This window comes from Oncorhynchus mykiss, chromosome 12, assembly GCF_057628025.1.
Source record: "Oncorhynchus mykiss isolate SJ-2025 chromosome 12, ASM5762802v1, whole genome shotgun sequence".
Lineage (NCBI taxonomy): Eukaryota > Metazoa > Chordata > Actinopteri > Salmoniformes > Salmonidae > Oncorhynchus > Oncorhynchus mykiss.
In genome coordinates this window covers 43,825,862-43,851,685 of record NC_143033.1, presented here as the reverse complement: position 1 = coordinate 43,851,685, position 25,824 = coordinate 43,825,862, and the positions used below count along the sequence as shown (strand labels likewise).

General features: G+C 44.3%; 1 protein-coding gene across 9 annotated transcripts in view; it reads left to right on the top strand.

Moving 5' to 3' along the window:
- Window positions 1-25,824, top strand: part of LOC110538899 (opioid-binding protein/cell adhesion molecule) — a 564,414-nt gene that overhangs the window by 447,515 nt on the left and 91,075 nt on the right. For all 9 annotated transcript variants that reach the window (XM_090192536.1, XM_090192538.1, XM_090192537.1 and 6 more), the window contains one exon: window positions 14,599-14,831. In XM_090192536.1, coding sequence (XP_090048662.1) covers window positions 14,599-14,831 — 233 coding nt within the window. The remainder of the gene's footprint in view (window positions 1-14,598; window positions 14,832-25,824) is intronic.

The window sequence follows — 25,824 nt, the reverse complement described above, 5'->3', positions numbered from 1 at the left end:
GTTTGTTGTACACACAAGTGTCCTGCAGAAGGTAAATGTAAGACAAGAAAACACACTGCACATATAGGCACTTGCTCTAAGGCTAATGGATTAACATGCACTGTGGTAAAAACATTCTCTTCTCCCTTTCAGGGTTAGTTTATATCACCGAAAGCATGATGTGTGTTTGTTTGTTTGAGGTACAGTATGTAGTTATTCCTCTTAGCTGTTACCTTGGAGCGCTAACGCCGACAGATACCCATTTGTGTTGGTACACCAACAAATAATACAGGATTGACCATGACGATCTTGTCATTCCTTTAAAGTGCATTTCAATTACATTAGCAACCTTTTCTACTTGAGAACTAAAGTTCCACCTCGACATAAACTCTGCCAACAAAATCTATTTCCGGGTGCATCATTTCAAGGTTGAATAAACAATCTTTTTTTTTTTTTACTTTACTTGCAACAGAGACTCTTAAAATGCACTTTTCATACAACAAAAACACATCTATGATGTTGAATTTACATAGTGCTGGGGGCATGTTCAGCAGGACACAATGTGTTGGACCATTCTGTTAGAAATATGTTAAGTAGAACAAATCTGATATTTTTTTCTACTAATTGGGTCTTTTGACCAATCACATTGGTCAAATTGGGCGGCTTGTCTAAACGCAGCCTCTTGCATGTAGACTAAGGAATCATATCAGTTCTATTTATGACATTTCTATCAGCAACATTCCTCAATGTTTGCCAACTGACACAACTGATGTGAAATAACACAGGGTATCCTTTGCCTTTATTTGCAATGCTTTTACGTGCAGATGGACTAAACAAGTAAGAACAGGTTGTGTCAAAGCTTATTATGCAACTTTATTTCATTAATACAGACCCCTCAAATGATCATGACCTCACATTTGTCATGCAGTGAAGTTCATATGACAAGCGATAGTGTGAAATTTAAGTGACAGCTACTGATTCAAATATAATGGGGTTAGGAAAGGGGGTACCATTCTTATTCAGAGATGGTACCTGAGTTAATGGACTGTTGATATCGTCTCATTTAGCTTCACTTCACCTTGTTGTGGTGCTCTCGAAAAAGGAAGCACATGTGTTTGTGTCTCTGTCTTCTTTCGTCATGGGATGATACTATTTATAGGGATATCATTGATGAGAGACATTTGTGTTTGTTGCTGATTATTGTTTATTTTTGTTTATTCCCTCCAAGATTAAGTGACCAATGTAAGCTCTCCCTTCCTCTGAATGCTTGTTTGAATCATGTTTTTTTTGCTGACGACTCTATTTGTCCTTACAATATTTGCTGTAGTTGTTGATCTGAGAAGGCACATTTATTTCCTTTTGCTTTCAGTTTGTATTTGTTTGGTTACAGATATGAATAATTTCAACTCAATACTATTGGCATCAAGTTGTCTTCATAGAAGATGACCTCGAACTGATATTGGTTGATCAAAGAATAATAGAATACGCTGGTCAAATCAATGCCTCTCCCCTGATCTGCAATGACCCACAAGCTGTGTGTCTCTGCAATGTCGGATGTTTACAGGCAATGGCAATACATCCCCAGACAGTCTCCTCCTTCAAATTCATGAGAAACCCTCTGACTAATAAGCTTAGTTTAGCACCACATTTTGTTTGATATTCTCCAGTACATAGCCCTTCCATTAACTGCCTGTGGATATTCCAAAATGCGTAAAAAACAGCAAGACCAGCCAACACCCAAATATATAAAATATGTATGTCACAGGAAACCAATATTTACCTTCCTAGTTTTTGTATTTGAACAGTATTAGTTTTACAATTGCATGCAGACTCTTTGCAGAGCCGTCCATACTGTTTAATAAATGTCAACCATACAAAATTAATATTTTGTAGTACTTAAAACATAAATTGTTGTATTCCCTATGAACTAGCCAATGATGACACTGCATTAAACATTAACCAACTCCATTGAAGCTCGCACTGAACAAAGTACACTAGAAACCTTTAATTGTGGGGAAGAGAAATGGCATGCATTTTTAATTGTATGCACAGTGCACCAAGGAAGAGGCAAGAAGTTGTTTATTTCACTGCTTCATTTTCACTTCCTCCTGTGCTGTAGTTGGATCCCTTTCATGGCGCTGAAAGGGTCAACACTTTTTCAGGATTAAATTGGTTTGCAGTCTGTGCGACGGTGTTGAGGGAATAATGCAGGATAAAATATTTATTTTTCTTTCTTTATTTGTAGGCATTATGGGGATTTGGTGTGGAGGCTGAACACACTGTACTGTATGATGACCTTGCATAGCACATGGTTTGAAAAGCAGGGCTCTGGCTTAACAGCACCCCATAGCAGGCGAGGGCTTTTTGCAAGTCAAGAATAATTTTACCATAGAATCAATAACATGCAACCTGAGAGAGATATTGTTTGTTCTCAACAGGCGGCTTTGCAATCTCAGAGACCCAAGTAAGTGCTACAACATAAGGGGACATCTTCCTCATGTTATGTCTATTTTATCATCCTCATATCACCTTGTCAATTACAAATTCTTAACCAATATCTCTGACTTTCCTATTACTTCTCCCCCAGTGTCTCTCAACATGCTGTTGAGTTATCTTTACATTTAGAAGTCTCCAGTAGGGTTCTCCAATCTCCTGCTGTGCTCTCCTCCGTTTTATCTTCTGTAAGGTTTCTGGAGTCATAAATAAAATCCTAACTATGGCACTTTGAGCATTTTGCAATTCTGAAAAACTGAGACAGAAGGGGCTGAATATTAAGTAAATAGTTGACTCTGGTGACATCATTTCTATTTTGAGTCGAGCCAGAAGGTCCTGGGAGAGTTGCTAATGCACCATGTGTCTCTCTCGACAACCTTGTACTTTTTGCACCTCGCAATGCATCTCCTTTAGGTATTACTGGTAACAAATCCTTGTTGAGGCTTTGTGGTTACGTTCACCATGGGACACATTTGTCACAGTAGCCAGGTCCCAGGATTAATTCTTGATTCACTGTGGTGCACTTCAGAGCAAGAAGACAAAAATAGTTTCATACTTGGAGAACATAAAAATATATATTTTAATGTTTCCATGTAAGGATAGCCCACAGTATATCATAAAATAACATCCCAACGGGGAAACAAATGATCTTCACACTTTTAACACCCGCCCATTACAATGCACGACCAGCGCTCTACCCAGTTCCCGTGCCCTTGACTGGCAGTCCAAAAAAGGCAAAATCAGCTACACCTCAGCCCGCTCCCAGGTGATTTTGGAGGTTACCCTTTGTGAAAGAAAGTAGTCCAACAGGGTAAATAAGGCAGGAGACACCATTATGCCATCAACTGGCAACTGGGTCAGGGATTCATCAAGATCATTTCTAATTCATAATGAAGAATTAGGAGATGTTTTACAGAATGCGTTGTTGTCAATGGCTCTCTACCTTGAAATAGTGTTTGATGAATTATTAAACTTCCTGTCAAAGAGGTGGTAGTCTGTGGATTATGTTAAAGTACCCCTCCAGAGGAAGTTGCCGTCACTATTTCTTCTTAATTCCTGTCCTAGTGCGGTTAAGTTCAACCCTTCGAACACTGAATTATGGCTCCTTATAAATATTGATTAATCAGGCATGTACATCGCCACCTTCTGTGTGCACGGCCCATATTTTCTCTGGCACAGCCCACACGCCGCAAATTGTAAACACAGCAAAAAGCCACGGCCAGGGTTGCTTTGCTAATGCTACGGAGCATTACCGGCGAAGCTAGAGGCTAGCTAACCTACTCCCTGGACCAATAAAGCTATCTAGTTACTAATACAATATCCCAACTTCTTGCACATTGATTTGATGAGTCGGTTAAAATAAGGCTGTCACTTAGACAATTCATAAATCATGCCTATCAATAAACATCTGACAATGTATACATCATGTAATTCTACTGTATGTGCCTTATTAGCATTCAGGACTCGAACCACCTGGTATATTATATAGGTTATAGCACTCCAGACCGGTCTCACATATTGAGTGCCTCGGCCTTGTCTCTGTGTTGGATACCTTTGTACTCTGTCTTGACTCAGTCTCAGACAGCAATTTCCTCCCGAGACCAGCAGAGTAAAAAACTCTGAATAATCAGCTTCCATTCAGTCAGCGCATAAAACCGTTTTGCCAGGCCAAATTTCGACACTCCTTTCTTGAAACATTATTATCTTAACAAGCTTAATATCTATCATAGACATGTTTGTGCAGTGAAGAACTGATAGGCCTTCAGTGTGTGACAGGTTTGTGATTCTGAAAGGACAGGAACTGTAATACCAGCGCACTCATGTAGGAGAGTGCACTTTTTGTCAAACATAAAGGGCCAGTGGTGTAGTGGAGGGTATAAGCAGGTATAAACCGTATACCCACTTTTTTCAGTGGGTATTGCGTATACTCACTTCTTAATACCTACTGATGCATATCAAAGTGGTGTAGTGGAGGTATACGACTTATCAATTATGTAGTACAATAGAGAAATCATGCACAAAGTAGCCTATACAATCGCAAAGCATGTGAAATAGCCTAGTTTCACCGGAATATAATCTGCAGGCAGCAAGAGTGTGCAGCTCTCAACTGGTTTTGGCATGGAGCATCTCACAGAAGAATGACATCGGTAGCCGGTAGGGTAGGAAAAACGTTTCATCTTATGATATCAACAATGGGTATGCAAACCAGGTATTGAAAAAGATTAGTCGGAAGTGTTGGTTAGTAAAAGGGGATGCATGGTCAGTTGTACAACTGAATGCATTCAACTGAAATGTGTCTTCCGCATTTAACCCAACCCCTCTGAATCAGAGAGGTGCGGGGGCTGCCATAATCGACATCCACATCTTCAGTGCCCGGGGATCAGTGGGTTAACTGCCTTGCTCTGGGGGAGAATTAAAGATTTTTACCTTGTCAGCTAAGGGATTCAATCCAGCAACCTTTCAGTTACTGGCCGAACGCTCTAACCACTAGACTACCTACTGCTATTTATGATGCGCAATTGTCATCATAACCTGCTTGCCATAGAGGTGTAGACATGGATGGGCCTGGGTGGACACAGGTCCACCCACTAGGCAGCCAGGCCCTGACTAGGCAGCCAGGCCCCACCTAATCAGATCGATGTGGTTTAAGCATTGTTGTGGACTTAAACCATCACATTTTTGTCCTTTTCTATGAAAAAATAAAGTGATTTTGAGAGTGAAAGTCTGAAAAATCTATAGGAAAACAGGATTTTTCACACAGGATGCCTTTCCTTCACTGGGCATTCCGTTTGAGAACTTTTTGGCAAAATTAGAGTATACCCACTTCTACAGGCACCCCTGCATAGGGTCGATAGAAAGACACCAGTCACACACAGCATCATGTTAAAGGATAAACAGTCCATGAACTCGGACATAATAAGCCAGTCGGTCCCAATCATAATAATTCAAAAATACAACCATTAAGCATTTCCCAATCGACATGTACAACTATTAATTCCCATTGCAAAAAAATATTTAATGTTTAGCATACAACATAACCGGTGACCTAAAGATTAAAGTGAAACTGACAGAGTTGAACTACTTTGCAGATAGGAAACAAACAGACAATCATAATATCAGTCAAACATATCAAATTCCCAATTTATGCTACGAAACCAACGCTAGCGTATATGTTTATGTAGCAAGCTAAAAACACAGAGCCTAACGTTAGGGTGAGTGGCTGACTTTTTCCTCTCATAACTATTTTTGGTGGCTATACACAGCTAGGGATGAAGGTGTTTATTTGGTTAGCTTGAAAGAACTTGAACGACTGTTATCCAGCTAGCATATCTCTTGCATTCGCAAATTCACTCTGGTTATCTACTCCGAATTCAGAGCACTTTCGTCTGAGTGTGCCAGAACGCAGAACAACTGATGAATTTACGAACGTGCAACACCTGCTGAATATGACCGGTGTCAGTAAACATAGGCAAAAAAAAAAGTAAGTTAGTCAAGAACGCTCTAGATAACATGTAAACAGCCTAACCAGCTCTGCTACGGTGATTAAAATGGTCAGAGTGAGGTGTTCTCTCATTTGTGTCTGGAAGTAGCTAGTTAGCTTGGGAGGAGCATGCATTGGCAGGGAAGCTGCAGAAGGACTAGGAGGCTACCATTCCCCATCATTTATCAGTGCAATTTTGACGGCCATCTAGCTAAAAAAAGGAAGAGGTTTTATTCAATGTTCCTTCGTTAGATTTCTATTAATTTACTTTTGAGTCGTTTAGCAGACACTCTTATCCAAGGCAACTTATAGTAGAGTAGTGAATACATTTTCAGACTTTTTTCATTCTTGTCCCCTGTAGGAATCAAACCCACAACTCTGGTGTTACAAGCACCATGTTCTACCAACTGAGCTACACGGGACCAAGCTCATCTTGCTGTGCCTAGCATTAGTTGTTGATCTTGTTGTAGTAGCTGTGCATAACTGAGGGAGAGCGGGACTACCTTTTTCATGGTTGTTTGATCAATATGACTGTCAAGTTCCCAAATGTAAGAGGACTCCCTTGGCGTTTACATACTTGCAGGAATCCATTCAGGTGTATTTTGTGGCTTTTGGCGAATGCGTTCTAATGATCTAAAGTCGCGCTCTTGCAACTGCCTGTAAACACACATTCCAGTTCAAAGTGAATGATGGCAGGTGCGTGTGGCAACTGGCTTGTTTGTATAAAGGCCTACTGTAGCGCTGATTGGCTATACTCGGTTTAATTTACTGCACGACCGCTTTCCCACTCTATATTCTATAGAATGTTCACAAATGCTTTAGTATTCATAATTCCCAAACACTCTAAGAATTTATGAAAACATGAAAATGACCATATCCAAGTGGTTGCTTGTCTGAAAATGTTTAAAACATGTCATATTCTTCCTGGGCGTGTACATTAACAGATTTCATGTTGCTAAAATGCTGTCAATTCCACTTTAAAAGCAACAATGTTTAACACACATATGTATTTTAAAAGAGATGGCTTACAGCTGCACCATTGAGAGCATCCTGACCGGTTGTATCACCACCTGGTATGGCAACTGCTCGGCATCCGACTGTAAGGCGCTACAGAGGATGGTACGTATGGCCCAGTACATCACTGGGGCCAAGCTTCCTGCCATCCAGGACCTACATACTAGGAGGTGTCAGAGGAAGGCCCCAAAAATTGTCAAAGACTCCAGTCACCCAAGTCATAGACTGTTCTCTCTGCTACCTCACAGCAAGCGGTTCCCGGAGCGCCAAGTATAGGTCCAAACTGCTCCTTAACGCCTTAACAGCTTCTATCCCCAAGCCATAATACTGCTGAACAATTGATCAAATGGCCACCTGGACTATTTACATCGACTTGCTGCTTATTATCTATGCATAGTCACTTTACCCCACCTACAGATACAAATTACCTGTACTAACCTGTACCCCCGCACATTGACCCGGTAACTCCTGTAAATAGCCTTGTTAATGTTATTTTATTGTTTAGTTTAGTTTATTTAGTAAATATTCTCTTAACCCTACTTCTTGAACTGCATTGTTGGTTAAAGGGCTTGTAAGTATTCATTTCACGATAAGGTCTACCTACACCTGTTGTATTCGGCGCATGTGACAAATACAATTGGATTTGATTTGAACAACAGCAAGCGTGCTGCAATTAAAAGCACAGCTCCACTCAGCAGCTGATGATCATTTGAAACTTAACTTCTTTTTGAATGTTAATCTTGAAAAGGGAAAAGCTAACAAATTAGCAACAACATCCGCTTTGATAAGACCTGTTGCAGCCGCTGCAAACTAGTCGACAACACCGTGGGAAAACAACGCTATTGCATTGTGACCTGTTGGCCTTCAAAAAGGCAGATATTTTCATACATTTTTGTAAAAACGGCTCCATCCATCAAGCCAAAATGTCATTGGTTGATTCCACTGTCACTCCAAAACGTTGCCCTAATACAGTTGAATGGCAGATGCTTTTATCTAGCTTCTGATGGCCTAGACAATGGTTGATTTAGCTAACTAGATGTATCCCCCCCAGAGACCAGCAAAGAAAAATCCTGATTGGAAATGTATTTATCTTCAGTATTAACCCTTTCCAACAAAATTTAAAGAGATTAAATGAGATCATTGAAAATATAATTATAATTACTATAATAATGATTTGATCAATCCTTAGCCCTCCTCTGAAGGTGTAGAAGGCCCATTGTTTCCCACTGCTTTTGAGTTATTAATAATTTGTAGAGTGGCTCTATTTTCTCTCAGCATGCATTTTTTCACTATTCTGAATGTCTAAATAATCCATATGTTGTTCTGAAATGTAAACACAGAAATACTTGACATTTTGAACTCTTATGATGGTGGTGATTTTACAAAATTACAATCATGGTCTTGAATTGGACTGGCATTTTTCTGGTCTCAGTCTTGACTAGGTCCCGGACCCCTTGTCCCCCCTCCGGTCTTGGTCTTGACTCGGTCTCACTTTAGGTGGACCTCAACCACAACACAGGTTATAGCCAAGAGAGGAGGAAGTGGTGGCTTGTTAGAGCACAGACATGGTTCTAATTTCAGTGGTGCTCATGAGGACCCCAATAGCAATTAAAATGTCTATGTGGCCACCCTCAAACTTAATTGCAATAATGGGAACCTTCAGTAGTCAATGTGTGATCGGTCCTGAGCATAGGAGTGGACTATAATGAACATGTGATTTATTTTCCATTGTTTGCTCAGCTTGTAACTGTAGTTGGTTATGTTAACATTATCAGAACAGGTATTGAATGATAAACAGAACAAAACATTGACCCATTCTGTGATTTATATTTTTTATGATCCATTTAATCCACATCCTCACTTCATGTCAATATTACAATATTGCTGCTTGGCCAGCCTCTGCCCTTGGTCTGCATCCCATAGCCCGGGAGTCCTCAGTCCTGTCTAGCACATGAAACAGATAGGTAGGTTGTTGAATTGTCATTATGTCTGTCATGGATCCAGTCCTACATTACCATTTCACTGTTTTTAGTTTAGCCCAGAGAACTGAGAATCAGGCAGTTATTCTCTCTGTCTGTCTACAGTCAAGACAGTGCTGTCAGGTTCCTACCCACTATGTACATCAACACCTGGGTCATGCCACCCATGACTGTCCAGCCTTGTTGTAGTCCTGACTCTACTCTACTTCACCTAGGTGGCGTAGGGATTTTAGCAGCGTTGGATAATCATAGACAGTCCTCTGTCAGTTTTCATGGCATGTGTGAGTTGGGATGTTATTTACAGTGACATAGGCCTACCTTCACAATAAGCTACTCAAATGATTGTAGACACTGCATTCTTCTGGAAAAACTTCAGTGATGATTAAATATTTTTTGAGTCAGCTTCATGTTTGGTAACATAAAAGGGAAAGGGATAGATACCAAGTTGGTTGGACAACTAAATGCATTCAACCGAATAGTGTCTTCCGCATTTAACCCAACCTCTCAGAGAGGTACGGGAGCTGCCTTAATCAACGTCCACGTCATCCGCAGCGGTGCAGTAGCATTAGCTACTACTGGTAAAACAGTGATTTACTTACTGAGCTATATATAAACTTAGCTACTTCATATGGATTTACTTCACGGTACTGTTACCTACAGCGCATTCGGAAAGTATTCAGACCCAATTACTTTTTCCACATTTTGTTACATTACAGCTTTATTCTAAAATGTATTAAATAAAAATGTTTCTTAATTAATCAACACACAATAACCTATAATAACAAAGTGAAAGCAGGTGTTTAGATTGTTTAGCAAATGTTTAAAAAACTAAAAACAGATGCCTTATTTACATAAGTATTCAGACCCTTTGCCATGAAACTCAAAATTGAGCTCAGGTCCATCCTGCTTCCACTGATCACCCTTAAAATGTTTCTACAACTTGATTGTAGTTCACCTGTGGTAAATTCAATGGATTGGACATGATTTGAAAAAGGCATACACCTGTCTATATAATGTTCCACAGTTGGGACATTATATAGACAGGTGTATGCCTTTTTCAAATCATGCATGTCAGAGGTCGAACCAATAGTCCGTAGAGCTCCGAGACAGGATTGAGTCGAGGTACAGATCTGGGGACGGGTGCCAAAAATGTCTGCAGCATTGAAGGTCCCCAAGAACACAGTGGCCACCAAACACCAGATGGAACACAGTGACCACCAAACACCAGATTTTTCCTAGAGCTGGCCGCTTGGACAAACTGAGCAATCGAGGGAGATGGGCCTAGGTCAGGAAGGTGACCAAGAAGTACTGTAGCTCTGTGAAGATGGGAGAACCTTCCAGAAGGACAACCATCTCTGCAGCACTCCACCAACCAGGCCTTTATGGTTGAGTGGCCAGACAGAAGCAACTCCTCAGTAAAAAGGCACATGACAGCCCACTTGAAATCTGTCAAAATACACCTAAAGGACTCTCAGACCATGAGAAACAAGATTCTCTGGTCTGATGAAACCAAGATTGAACTCTTTGGCCTGAATGCCAAGCATCACATCTGGAGGAAACCTGGCACCATCCATACGGTGAAGCATGGTGGTGCCAGCATCATGCTGTGGAGAGGTTTTTCAGTGCCAGGGACTGGGAGACTAGTCAGGATTGAGGGAAAGATGAACGGAGCAAAGTACAGAGAGATGCTTGACGAACACCAGAGCGCTCAGGACCTCAGGCTGTGGTGCAGGTTCACCTTCCAACAGGACAATGACCCTAAGCACACAGCCAAGACAACACAGGAGTCGTTTCAGAACAAGTCTCAATGTTCTTGAGTGGCCCAGCCAGAGCCCGGACTTGAACCTGATCGAACATCTCTGGAGATGAAAATAGATGTGCAGCGACACTCCCCATCCAACCTGACAGAGCTTGAGAGGATCTGCAGAGAAGAATAGGAGAAACGCCCCAAATACAGGTGTGCCAAGCTTGTAGCGGAACACCTCGACAACATTCCGCTGAAAAGGCAGCGTGCGAAATTCAATAATATTTCTTAGAAATATGTAACTTTCACACATTAACAAGTCCAATATAGCAAATGAAAGATAAACATCTTGTTAATCTACCCATCGTGTCCGATTTCAAAAATGCTTTACAGCTAAAGCACAACATATGATTATGCTAGATCACCACCAAGTCGAAAAAACACACAGCCATTTTTCCAGCCAAATATAGGAGTCACAAAATGAAGAAATATAGATCAAATGAATCACTAACCTTTCATGATCTTCATCAGATGACACTCATAGGATATCATGTTACACAATACATGTATGTTTTGTTCGATAATGTGCATATTTATATCCAAAAATCTCAGTTTACATTTGAGCCTTATGTGCAGTAATGTTTTGATTCCAAAACATCTGGTGATTTTGCAGAAATATTATTAATAAACATTGATAAAAGATACTAGTGTTATTCACAGAATTAAAGATATACTTCTCCTTAATGCAACCGCTGTGTCAGATTTCAAAGAAACTTTACGGAAAAAGCATAATCAGAGAATGGAGCTCAGAACCCAAAACAGCCAGAGGAATAGCCGCCATTTTGGAATCAACAAAGTTAGAAACAACACCATAAATATTCACTTACCTTTGATGATCTTAATCAGAAGGCACTCCCAGGAATCCCAGTTCGACAATAAATGACTGATTTGTTCCATAAAGTTCCATCATTCATGTACAAATAGCCACTTGTTGTTAGCGTGTTCAGCCGAGTAATCCATCTTCATGAGGCATTTCATTCAGACAGAAACTCGAAAAGTTCCATTACAGTCCTTTAGAAACATGTCAAACGATGTATGGAATCAATCGTTAGGATGTTTTTAACATAAAACATTAATAATGTTCCAACTGGAGAATTCCTTTGTCTTCAGAAAAAGCACTGGAACGAGAGGTAACTCGGTTGGGATCGCGTGTCATGAGACCAAGGCTCTCTGCCAGACCACTGACTCAAAGAGGTCTCATGAGCCCCTCCTTTATAGTATAATCCTCATTCAAGTTTCAAAAGACAGTTGACCTCTAGTGGAAGCCCTGGGAAGTGCAACCTCATCCATATCTCAATGTGTACTCGGTAGACCAAGCTTTGAAAAACTACAAACCTCAGATGTCCCACTTCCTGGTTGGATTTGTCTCAGGTTTTCGTCTGCCATATGAGTTCTGTTATACTCACAGACATCATTCAAACAGTTTTAGAAACTTCAGAGTGTTTTCTGTCTAATAATAATATGCATATATTAGCATCTGGGACAAAGTAGGAGGCAGTTCACTCTGGGCACGCTATTCATCCAAAAGTGAAAATGTTGCCCCCTATCCCAGAAAGGTTCAATTGCACAACAATTCCACGTGAATCTGATAACTAGAATGTGTAGACTTTCCAAGATACAGTCCATGTCGTCCTATCATCAGTAATAATGTCTCAGACACCAACTGATCTCTGACATCATACTCATTAAGTACCAACGCATATTTTCAACTGGTTGGATTACCGAAATATGGTTCAGTTTCCCACCTTTTGATGTTACCAGACTCTCCATGTTAACAAAGGCATTTTCAATAGTCACATCGGTAGAGTAGAGAGAGGAAAAAGGGGAAAGGTATTTATGGGGGTCATAAACCTCCCCATCAGGCCCAAGTCATGACAGTTTTCAGAGTTCTTGCAGCATGAACTGACATGTTGTCCAAAAAAATCAAAGGATCAGAGAATGAATCTAGAACTGAAAGCATAAGATAGCTAGCACTGCAGTACATAAAATGTGGTAAGTAGTTGACTCAAAGAGAGAGAAGGACAATAGTTGAACAGTTTTCAAAAAAATGATTTCTTCAAAAATGAAGAGAAGCAAGAGTGAGAGTGGTTGACATTTTTGTCATTTTTTCCACTTTCAGTTTCAGTTAGCTAGAAAATGTAGATGGATAGTTTAGCCTACTCAACCACCCGGCTCAAACAGAGGGATGTCATGTTAGCTAGCTGACTATGACTATCCAACACAACACTGGAACTCTTCTAAGTCAATGTAAGCTTTTGGTTTTATTCATTTATTGCCACCGGGGCCCAATGGTGTAAATGCTAAACTGCTTACTGACTATACACTGTAACGTTACTGCATGATTGTAGCGGGTGTACTAATACATTAGTTATATTAGCTATGTTGACAAGGAACGTTACTTTAGCTAATATGGGAACAACAATGTAGGCCGTGTGTAGCGGTTATGACATGGTTTGGCTTGGAAAGGTTTTTTCGCCTGGTCACATACAGATGTGTTGTGCATTGAAGTCCACAAATGAAGTGAAAAGGTGAGGGAAGGAATACAATGTGGCTGCTATGAAAGTGAACTGTGTTTATGTGTGATCAGGGCTGTATTCATTCTGCCGATTCTGTTGAAAATAGTTTCTTAAAAACTGTTGGACTAATGATTACACCCTAGATCAGCTAGATGCAGGCAAGAGTGTGCAAGGCTGTATTTAATGTGTCACTGTCTGTCACCTCAACATTTTATCTCAACCTGTGTGCACCTATGTTGTAAACTTTCATCATAGGCTAGGTTGTAGCAATCTCACGTTGGGTATAGGGAAGATTTGAGTATCATTTAGTAGCCTAAACCTATCAATGTTACAATGTACTGGGTGAATGGAATATGAATGACAGTCATCCAATATGCTGTAATAGAAAAAAGGCGAAGCTTGTGAAAAAATGTTTTGTCCTCCCTCATCATAAACGGCACTGACCGCCACTATGCCTATGCTTTTCCCATTTCGGAGGAATGGCGTGAATGAAGGACAAGGAAGTTGACCGACCAGATATGCCAATCAGCCAAATAAGTTAGTGTGTTCTGTTGGATCTCTTCCAGCAAAGTGCCTAAGGAAGTTCTCAGCTTTCCATTAATTGGAGTTGCATGGGCAGAGATGCACACACAATCACACGTCACACACGTGCACTACCCACGTTGTAAGTCTTCTTGTGTGACCTCCAAGTCGAGTCATCATATAACAGTAAACCTGAGGTTATCCAGGCGTTCCACAAATAGAGTATGCTCATACTGTAATTGCATATGATTTAGCATAGTTAACATAATCAATACAGTAACCTATTGACAGATATTAGTGATTTGTCAAACACTTGACATGGATAACCCCTGGACCAGCACCTCCAAAAAGTTAGCTGAACATGGGTTAAGGTTCATTTGACTATGATGAAAAGGATAATGACATTTACCGTATCTCACAGAAGATATTTGAATGCACCAAATGCAGTACACATTTCTAAAGCAACAAAGGTTGGATTCTCTTAGATATCCTAGAGAAATCCGTGCACAGAGGCATCACAAGCACTGTGGTCATTTGCTATGACCGCCATCGACACTCGATATCGAGTATACACAAGCATGTAACTTCTGACTTATTTTTCCTTCATGACACAACAGCCCCCCTGGACACTGTCCCACCCTCACTCTCATCACTGGAACAGAAGTGACGAATGCCATAGAGGGAAAGCTGTGACATCACAAATGGGGCCTGCTGTGGTTTCTCACCTGATGCAAAGCAAAGCGTTACTTTTCCGTTTTGTATTTCACCTTGTGTTTGATTTGGCAATGTTCCTTCTTTCTCGTCCTATAGGTGCGCACAAGGGGACATTGTCACACACACGGCCTGGCTCAACCGGTCGAGTATACTGTACGCCGGCGAGGATAAGTGGTCTGTGGATCCCAGGGTGAGCCTGGTTACACTCAATCAGGAGGAGTTCACCATCAAGATTGAGGATGTGGACATGACAGATGAAGGCCCATACATCTGCGCGGTGCAGACGAGCAGCAGACCGAGGACGACGTCAGTGCACATCCTCGTCCAAGGTAAGCCAAAGCCTTAGAATCTAGATACATTCTGGGCGGATGATGGAGAAAAACATATTTTGTCTGATGTACAGTATGTGTGTGTCTCTCTTCTATCTCTCTCCCTCTTTGTGTGTGTCTCTTTGTGCTTGTGCCTGTGCCTGTGTCGCTCTCCCTCTCGCTCTTTCACTGTATATGTGTGCGTGTGCATCTCCCTCTCTGGTGTATTTGGTGGCCTTCATACCCCTCAGTCAATGAGAACCTCTTATTAAATCAAATCAAATGTATTTATATAGCCGTTCGTACATCAGCTGATATCTCAAAGTGCTGTACAGAAACCCAGCCTAAAACCCCAAACAGCAAGCAATGCAGGTGTAGAAGCACGGTGGCTAGGAAAAACTCCCTAGAAAGGCCAAAACCTAGGAAGAAACCTAGAGAGGAACCAGGCTATGTGGGGTGGCCAGTCCTTTTCTGGCTATGCCGGGTGGAGATTATAACAGAACATGGCCAAGATGTTCAAATGTTCATAAATGACCAGCATGGTCGAATAATAATAAGGCAGAACAGTTGAAACTGGAGCAGCAGCACGGCCAGGTGGACTGGGGACAGCAAGGAGTCATCATGTCAGGTAGTCCTGGGGAATGGTCCTAGGGCTCAGGTCCTCCGAGAGAGAGAAAAAAAGAGAGAAGGAGAGAATTAGAGAACGCACACTTAGATTCACACAGGACACCGAATAGGACAGGAGAAGTACTCCAGATATAACAAACTGACCCTAGCCCCCCGACACATAAACTACTGCAGCATAAATACTGGAGGCTGAGACAGGAGGGGTCAGGAGACACTGTGGCCCCATCCGAGGACACCCCCAGACAGGGCCAAACAGGAAGGATAAACCCCACCCACTTTGCCAAAGCACAGCCCCCACACCACTAGAGGGATATCTTCAACCACCAACTTACCATCCTGAGACAAGGCTGAGTATAGCCCACAAAGATCTCCGCCATGGCACAACCCAAGGGGGGGCGCCAACCCAGACAGGATGACCACATCAGTGAATCAACCCACTCAGGTGACGCACCCCTTCCAGGGACGGCATGAGAGAGCCCCAGTAAGCCAGTGACTCAGCCCCTGTAATAGGGTTAGAAGCAGAGAAAGAAAGCCCTGCCTCCAGCTGTTTGCTTAGAAATTCTAGGGACAATTAGGAGGCCTGCGTCTTGTGACCGTAGTGTACGTGTAAATATGTACAGCAGGACCAAATCAGAGAGATTGGTAGGAGCAAGCCCATGTAATGCTTTGTAGGTTAGCAGTAACCAAGGTAAAATGATCGATGGATCAAAAGCAGCACTAAGGTCTAGGAGCGCGAGGACAGATGCAGAGCCTCGGTCCGATGCCATTAAAATGTAATTTACCACCTTCACAAGTGCAGTCTCAGTGCTATGATGGGGTCTAAAACCAGACTGAAGCATTTCGTATACATTGTTTGTCTTCAGGAAGGCAGTGAGTTGCTGCGCAACAGCCTTTTCTACAATTTTTGAGAGGAATGGAAGATTCGATATAGGCCGATAGTTTTTTATATTTTCTGGGTCAAGGTTTGGCTTTTTCAAGAGAGGCTTTAATACTGCCACTTTTAGTGAGTTTGGTACACATCCAGTGGATAGTGAGCCGTTTATTATGTTCAACATAGGAGGGCCAAGCACAGGAAGCAGCTCTTTCAGTAGTTTAGTTGGAATAGGGTCCAGTATGCAGCTTGAAGGTTTAGAGGACATGATTATTTTCATCATTACCCCATAGAAAAACAAATTGGTATACTTTCTCTTTCACTGTGGAAGGGATGTAAAATTGAATAAACATAAATAAAGGGAGAAGCACATGTAGAACAACACCAGTCTGGGAATGCACTTCACTAAGTCATCCGTTATTATCTGTGCAGTTGGTGGTGTACTTGTTTTATTAGCTTTTACAATCTCCCAGTAGATTCCACCTAACTTGTAAAAACGTACAGTATGGAAAGCATCCAACGTGTGGTGCTCGTTCACAGTCTAATCAATTATATACAGTACCAGTCAAAAGTTTGGACACACCTACTCATTCAAGGGTTTTTTTCTTTATTTTTACTATTTTCTACATTGTAGAATAATAGTGATGACTTCAAAACTATGAAATAACACATAAGGAATCATGTAGTAACCAAAAGAGTGTTTGTTACGCTCATTTAAAGATGGATTGGACCAAGGTGCAGCATTATTTAAATGACACCGAAAAACCAACAAAATAAAAAAACGAACGTGAAGCTATATGCAGAGCAGAACGCAAACAAGATCCCACAATCTAAGGTGGAAAAAAGGGCTGCTTTAAGTATGATCCCCAATCAGAGACAACGATAAACAGCTGTCTCTGATTGGGAACCATACTAGGCCAACAAAGAAATAGAAACATAGATTTGCCCAACCAAGTCACACCCTGACCTAACCAAATAGAGAATAAACCCCCCCCAAAGGTGCGGACTCCAGACGCAAACCTGAACCTATGAGGGTCCGAGTGGGCGTCTCATCTCGGTGGAGGCTCCGGTGCTGGACGCAGACCCCGCTCCGCTTGAGGCTCCCCCCATTTTGGTGGCACCTCTGGTGCGGGGATCGTTGCCGGGGACTCGGGACCGTAGATCGTCGTCGCGGACTCCGGACTGGGCACCGTCTCTGGAAGCTCCGGACCGGGGACCGTCTCTGGAAGCTCTGGACCGCCGACCGTCGCCGGAGGCTCTGGACCGCCGACCGTCGCCGGAGGCTCTGGACCGCCGACCGTCGCCGGAGGCTCTGGACCGCCGACCGTCGCCGGAGGCTCTGGACCGCAGACCCTTGCTGGAGACTCCGGACCTTGGATAGTCTCTGGAGGCTTCTGGCCATGGATCATCACTGGAGGCTCCGGGCCATGGATCATCACTGGAGGCTCCGGGCCATGGATCATCACTGGAGGCTCCGGGCCATAGATAATCACTGGAGGCTCCGGGCCATGGATCATCACTGGAGGCTCCGGGCCATGGATCATCACTGGAGGCTCCGGGCCATGGATCATCACTGGAGGCTCCGGGCCATGGATCATCACTGGTGGCTTCATGCCATGGATCATCACTGGAGGCTTCGTGGAATGGATCATCACTGGAGGCTTCTGGCCATGGATCATCACTGGAGGCTCCGGGCCATGGATCATCACTGGAGGCTCCGGGCCATGGATCATCACTGGAGGCTCCGGGCCATGGATCATCACTGGAGGCTCCGGGCCATAGATAATCACTGGAGGCTCCGGGCCATGGATCATCACTGGAGGCTCCGGGCCATGGATCATCACTGGAGGCTCCGGGCCATAGATAATCACTGGAGGCTCCGGGCCATGGATCATCACTGGAGGCTCCGGGCCATGGATCACCACTGGAGGCTTCAGGCCATGGATCACCACTGGAGGCTCCGGGCCATGGATCATCACTGGAGGCTCCGGGCCATGGATCATCACTGGAGGCTTCTGGCCATGGATCATCACTGGAGGCTCCGGGCCATGGATCATCACTGGAAGCTCCAGGCCATGGATCATCACTGGAGGCTCCGGGCCATGGATCATCACTGGTGGCTTCATGCCATGGATCATCACTGGAGGCTTCGTGGAATGGATCATCACTGGAGGCTTCTGGCCATGGATCATCACTGGAGGCTCCGGGCCATGGATCATCACTGGAGGCTCCGGGCCATGGATCATCACTGGAGGCTCCGGGCCATGGATCATCACTGGAGGCTCCGGGCCATAGATAATCACTGGAGGCTCCGGGCCATGGATCATCACTGGAGGCTCCGGGCCATGGATCATCACTGGTGGCTTCATGCCATGGATCATCACTGGAGGCTTCGTGGAATGGATCATCACTGGAGGCTTCAGGCCATGGATCACCACTGGAGGCTCCGGGCCATGGATCATCACTGGAGGCTCTGGGCCATGGATCATCACTGGAGGCTTCTGGCCATGGATCATCACTGGAGGCTCCGGGCCATGGATCATCACTGGAGGCTCCGGGCCATGGATCATCACTGGAGGCTCCGGGCCATGGATCATCACTGGTGGCTTCATGCCATGGATCATCACTGGAGGCTTCGTGGAATGGATCATCACTGGAGGCTTCTGGCCATGGATCATCACTGGAGGCTCCGGGCCATAGATAATCACTGGAGGCTCCGGGCCATGGATCATCACTGGAGGCTCCGGGCCATGGATCATCACTGGAGGCTCCGGGCCATAGATAATCACTGGAGGCTCCGGGCCATGGATCATCACTGGTGGCTTCATGCCATGGATCATCACTGGAGGCTTCGTGGAATGGATCATCACTGGAGGCTTCAGGCCATGGATCACCACTGGAGGCTTCGGGCCATGGATCACCACTGGAGGCTTCGTGCATGGAGCAGGCACAGGACGTACCAGGCTGGAGACACGCACTGGTGGCCGGGTGCATGGAGCTGGCACAACACGCCTGGCTGGATGCTCACTTTAGTCCGGCAAGTGCGGGCTGCTGGCACAGGACGCACTGGGCTGTGAAGGCGCACCGGCGAGACAGTGCGTAGAGCCGGCACAGGATATCCTGGACCGAGGAGGCGTACTGGAGACCAGGAGCGCTGAGCCGGCACAACCCGTCCTGGCTGTATCCTCACTTTCGCATGGTAAGTGCGAGGAGCTGGCACAGAACGCACCGGGCTGTGAATGCGCACTGGAGACACAGTGCGTATCACAGCGTAACATGGTGCATGAACGGTCACACGCTCCTTAAACGGGGAGTTGGCTCTGGTCTGAAACATGGCTCCACCAACCACCCCGTGTGCCACCCCAAATCATTTTCTTGGGCTGCCTCTCGTGCTTCCTTCGTGGTCACGAGATTTGCCCACCCAAGTCACACCCTGACCTAACAAAATCGAGAATAAACAAGGCTCTAAGGTCAGGGCATGATAGTGTTAAACAAACCCAAATATATTTTATATTCTTCAAAGTAGCTTCCCTTTGCCTTCATGACAACTGCTCCCGCTCTCCCTCTCTGGCACTCGAGGGCACCAGGCTGACCTTCATTAAGCACACCTGTCACCATCATTATGTGCATCAGCACTCATTGGACTCACCGGGACTCCTTCACTTTGTTGATTGACCCATCTACTGTATATCTGTCTGTTCCTCCGTTGGTTCCCCGTGTCAGTATTATTGTTGTTTACGTTTCCCCTGTCCAGACGCTATCCGTGTTCTGTTTCATGTCTGTGTTTCATTAAATGTTCACTCCCTGTACTTGCTTCTCGTCTCCAGCATCTGTCCTTACAGAATGCTGACAGCAATATGTGAAGCATCAGGGAAATATTATTCTCATTTTTTTGTTGGTGACGGGTCCGGGTGCCATCACTGATTGGAACTGGGGGTGCCTCAGCTGGCTCGTTGGGATTCCACGCCTTAGCTGACTTGAGAGGGTTTCTTGGCTTGGCAGGGGCCCATCCCACGTCATGCCTCGTCGGGCTCCCGCGCCTCAGCGGGATTGTCAGGATCCCACGCCTCAGCCGGCTTGTCCAGCGCCTGTTTCATGTCCGTGTTTCATTAAATGTTCACTCCCTGGACTTGCCTCCAGCATCTGTCCTTACACTCATGGCATTCTCTCAACTAACTAGTATTGAAGGAGTACCCACATAGGTTGAGCACTTTTTGTCTGCTTTTCCTTCACTCTGCGGTCCAACTCATCCAAAACCATCTCAATTGGGTTGAGGTCAGGTGTATTGTGGAGGTCAGGCCATCTGATGCAGCACTCCATCACTCTCCTTCTTGGTCAAATAGCCCTTACACAGCTTGGAGGTGTGTTGGGTCATTGTCCTCTTGAAAAACAAATGAAATTCCCACTAAGCACCACCCAGATGGGATGGCGTATCGCTGCAGAATGCTGTGGTAGCCATGCTGGTTAAGTGTGCCTTGAATTCTAAATAAATCACTGACAGTGACACCAGCAAAGCACCCCCACACCATCAAACCTCCTCCTCCATGCTTCACGGTGGGAACCACACAATCGGAGATCATCCGTTCACCTACTCTGTTTCTCACATATCCACGGCGATTGGAATCAAAAATCTCAAATTTGGACAGATTTCCAAGTCTAATGTCCATAGCTCGTGTTTCTTAGCCCAAGCAAGTCTCTTCTTCTTATTGGTTTCATTTAGTAGTGGTTTCTTTGTACCAATTTGACCATTAACGCCTGATTCACATGGTCTCCTCTGAACAGTTGATATTGAGATGTCTGTTATTTGAACTCTGTGAAGCATTTATTTGTTCTACAATTTCTGAGGCTGTTAACTCTAACGAACTTAACTCTAATTAACGTATCCTCTGCAGCAGAGGTAACTCTGGGCCTTCCTTTCTTTTGGCAGTCCACATGCACTTGAAGAAACGTTCAAAAGTTCTTGAAATCTACCGGATTGACCTTCCTTCATGTCTTAAAGTAATGTTGGACTGTCCTTTCTCTGTGCTTATTGAGCTTTTCTTGCCATAACATGGACTTGGTCTTTTACCAAATAGGGCTATCTTTTGTATACCACCCCTACCATCAAGGCAAAGGGTGGTTTCTTAGAATAAATATAGTTAACACTGGTTAACACTTTTTTGGTTACTACATGATTCCATATGTGTTATTTCATAGTTTAGATGTCTTTACTATTATTTTACAATGTAGAAAATTATACAAATAAAAAGTATGTGTGTCCAAACTTTTGACTGGTAATATGGATGCGTGTATTGTTATGTATTACTGCACTGTTGGAGCTAGCATTTCGCTGTAACATCTGCAAAATATGTGTATGCAACCGATAAAATGTGATTTGTTTTCATAATGGAGCAGTGGCGAACATCTGTTTTGAGGTAGGCTAGCTATAATATCCTATAGGCTACATGTCTTATCGTTGATGTTTGATGGCAGACTGTAATACTCATAGAACCACATGTAGAAGAGGGGTTAGTTATAAATATATGTAATGGAACTGGAACTGTGCATTAGATTAAGCATATTGTTAACCAGGCCCCTTTGTAACAGGCAGTGCTGTGTCACAATATTGCAGACCGATTATTAGCTAGTTTACTCTGTAAAAGTATCCTCGACTACCGTGGTCTTCCATGCAATAAGAGCTAAAGAAATGGGAAGTAGCTATAAACCGATCATAACTCTAATGTTAAAACGTTTATGTGTATGGCTCAAAACTCATTTCTGGGATTGGTTATTAGTGCAGTCAATGTGTAGCCTGTGTAGTGTACTGGTTTCGATGTGTATAAGCTTTGTTGATGGAGTTTGCCCCAGCAATATTTTAATGTTAAAACCGACAGTGTTCAAGCCATATGTTCTAATGAAGTGGATAATGGTCTGATTTGAGCCCCATTAACGGCATTGCACTCCTGAGATAGTATATTTTTCCTAATCAGCGGATCCTGAGGCAATTTGATTGATGGCGGTGTCATTGCTGAGCACCAGAGCATTAGGGCGGAACAGAAGAGAACGGAGCAGGCTGAGATGCAAGGCTAGTCTATACAGTGGGGTCCGGAATGCCTTCTTAAAGATGAGCAAGAAAGACTGTATAAAATAAATAATCCAAATACTAAGTTATATTGTATGCTTATTTTATTTGTATTATATTAATACAATTGCTAAAGGAAATTGATTTTGTTGAACAAGTAATAATAATAATAATAAAGATAGGGGTCAAAATGATTGACATCCCTGTTTTCAATACTCGAGCACCTTTCCCTTGCGAGAATAATGACGCTGAACCTTTTTCTAAAACGTTTTATGAGATTGGATAACACATTGGGAGGGATCTTAGACCATTCCTCCATACAGAATCTTTCCAGATCCTTCATATCCTTCGTCTGTGTGTCACACCCTGACCTTAGAGAGCCTGCTTATCTCTCTATTTGGTTAGGTCAGGATGTGATTTGGGTGGGTATTCTAGTTTTCTATTTCTTTGATGGCCGGGTATGGTTCCCAATCAGAGGCAGAATTCTATCGTTGTCTCTGATTGGGAATCATACTTAGGCAGCCTGTTTTCCACCTGAGTTTGTGGGATCTTGTTTTTGCACAGTAGCTGTATAGCCCTGCAGAACTTTACATTCGTTGTACACTTTCCACGCGGAGTGGTCGGCGGAGCCGAGGGTTGAACCAGTGCCAGTCAGGGAGTCGAGTGAGGAGCTCGACGCAAGATTCCGGAGAGAGGTGCTGGCGTTGAGAGAGCTGCAGAGTGGGCGTGCTGTTGAGCGTGACACCAGTCCGGTGTCATGTGCACCGGTTTCACGCATCTGGCCTCCGGTGCACCTCACCAGTCCGGTGCATCCTGTGTCTCCTCCGCGCACTCACCCTGGGGTGTGTGTCGCCGTTCAGGCACCATGTTATGCAGTTCTACGCACCGTGTCTCCAGTGCGCCTTCACAGCCCAGTGAGTCCTGTGCCAGCGCCCGCACTTGCCGGGCTAAAGTGAGCATCCAGCCAGGACGGGTTGTGCCAGCTCTACACTCCAGACCTCCAGTGCGTCTCCACAGTCTAGTACGTCCCATACCTCCTCCCCGCTCTCGCCCTGAGGTGCGTCATCTGCCCGGTGCCACCTGTACGGGTCCCACACATCAGGCCTCCACAATCCAGTACGTCCTGTGCCCCCTCCCCGCACTCCCCGTGATCAGCCCGGTGCCACCTGTGCCGGTCCCATGCATCAGGCCTCCAGTGCGCCTCAACAGTCCAGAGCTTCCGGCGACAGTTCCCAGTCCAGAGCTTCCGGCGACAGTTCCCAGTCCAGAGCTTCCGGTGACAGTTCCCAGTCCAGAGCTTCCGGTGACAGTTCCCAGTCCGGAACCTCCCGAGACGGTCCACAGTCCGGAACCTCCCGAGACGGTCCACAGTCCGGAACCTCCCGAGACGGTCCACAGTCCGGAACCTCCCGAGACGGTCCACAGTCCGGGAACCTCCCGAGACGGTCCACAGTCTCCAGTGATGATCCGTGGCACAAAGCCTCCAGTGACGATCCAAGGTCCAGAGCCTCCAGCGACGCTCTGCAGTCCAGAATTTTACGTTCGTTGATCTTTTGTTGTTTTTGGTGTTCATCTAAAAGAAAGAAAGATGTACACTTTCCACTCTGCGCTTTGGTCTTATTCCAACGACGGACGTAACACTGCACTTGTAGACTGCCCTCTTCAATTCAAACCACAGGTTTTCAATGGGATTCAGGTCCGGAGACTGAGATGGCCATTGAAAAATGTTTATTTTGTCGTCATTTAAACATTTATTTCTGGATTTCGATGGTGTGTCTGGGGTTATTGTCTTACTGGAAGACTCACTTGCAGCCAAGTTTGAGCTTTCTGGCAGAGGCAACCAGGTTTTTGACTAAAATGCCCAGGTACTTGGTAAAGTTCATGATGCTGTTGTCCTTAACAAGTGCCCCAGGGCCAGTGGAAGCAAAATATCCCCATAACATCAGAGGACCATTACCATATTTTACAGTAGGAATTAGGTGTTTTCTGCATATTGTTCTTTCCAAGGCCGAACCCAAATCTGGTGTGCGTGGCCAAAGAGCTCTATTTTCATGTCATATGACCATGTGACTCAGTATTTTATACAGTCTTTCTTGCTCATCTTTATCAAGGGATCCAATAATTCTAGACCCCACTGTATGTTCTCTAATAGCTTGAAACTTTCTTTTATCCCAGCTTTGATGGAAATTAGATTTAAATACCGCTGTGAGCCATAAAAGAGAGAAAAAAAATGGTATGATGTAGAATACTGGTATAGGTGCAAATTAAGGCTTTTCTGGGCCTCCCGGGTGGTGCAGTGGTTAAGGGCGCTGTACTGCAGCGCCAGCTGTGCCATCAGAGACTCTGGGTTTGCTCCCAGGCTCTGTCGTAACCGGCCGCGACCGGGAGGTCCGTGGGGCGAAGCACAATTGGCCTAGCGTTGTCCGGGATGTCCTTGTCTCATCGCGCACCAGCGACTCCTGTGGCGAGCCGGGCTTAATGCGCGCTAACCAAGGTTGCCAGGTGCACGGTGTTTCCTCCGACACATTGGTGCTTCCGGGTTGGATGCGCGCTGTGTTAAGAAGCAGTGCGGCTTGGTTGGGTTGTGTATCGGAGGACGCATGACTTTCAACCTTCGTCTCTCCCGAGCCCGTATGGGACTTGTAGCGATGAGACAAGATAGTAGCTACTAAAACAATTGGATACCACAAAATTGGGGAGAAAAAGGGGTATTTTTAAAATTTATTTTTAAATAAAAATAAATTAAGGCTTTTCTGAGGCTTGGTTTATGATGATGTTATGGGGAATTTGAGGTCAGTGATCTTGGATGTTCTTTGGTGCAATATTGCTTACACCTACAGTATGTAGTCTTCTCAGATCTACACAGGGGTATAGGGGCTAGGTGTTCTCTGGGGCTAAGGTTTTTCGAGAAATTTAATCATGAACTCTAGAATGCTCTGGTGGTGTCTGTATCCAGTTCCACAATATTACCTGCATGTATCAAGGCACAAGGTGAGGCCCAAATGCAGACACTGGAGGCAGATGGTTGGAGTCTTACAATGTTTATTAATCCAAAGGGGTAGGCAAGAGAGTGGTCGTGGACAGGCAAAAAGGTCAAAACCAGATCAGAGTCCAGGAGGTACATAGTGGCAGACAGGCTTGTGGTCAAGGCATGCAGAATGGTCAGGCAGGTGGGTACAAAGTCCAGAAACAGGCAAGGGTCAAAACCGGGAGGACTAGAAAAAGGAGAATGCAAAAAGCAGGAGAACGGGAAAAACGCTGGTTGACTGAGAAACAAACAGGATGAACTGGCACAGAGAGACAGGAAACACAGGGATACATACACTGGTGGAAATCAGCAACACTGGAGGGGGTGGAGACAATCACAAATCAAATAAATGTTTATTTGTCACATAAACATGGTTAGCAGATGTTAATGCAAGTGTTGCGAAATACTTGTGCTTCTAGTTCCGACA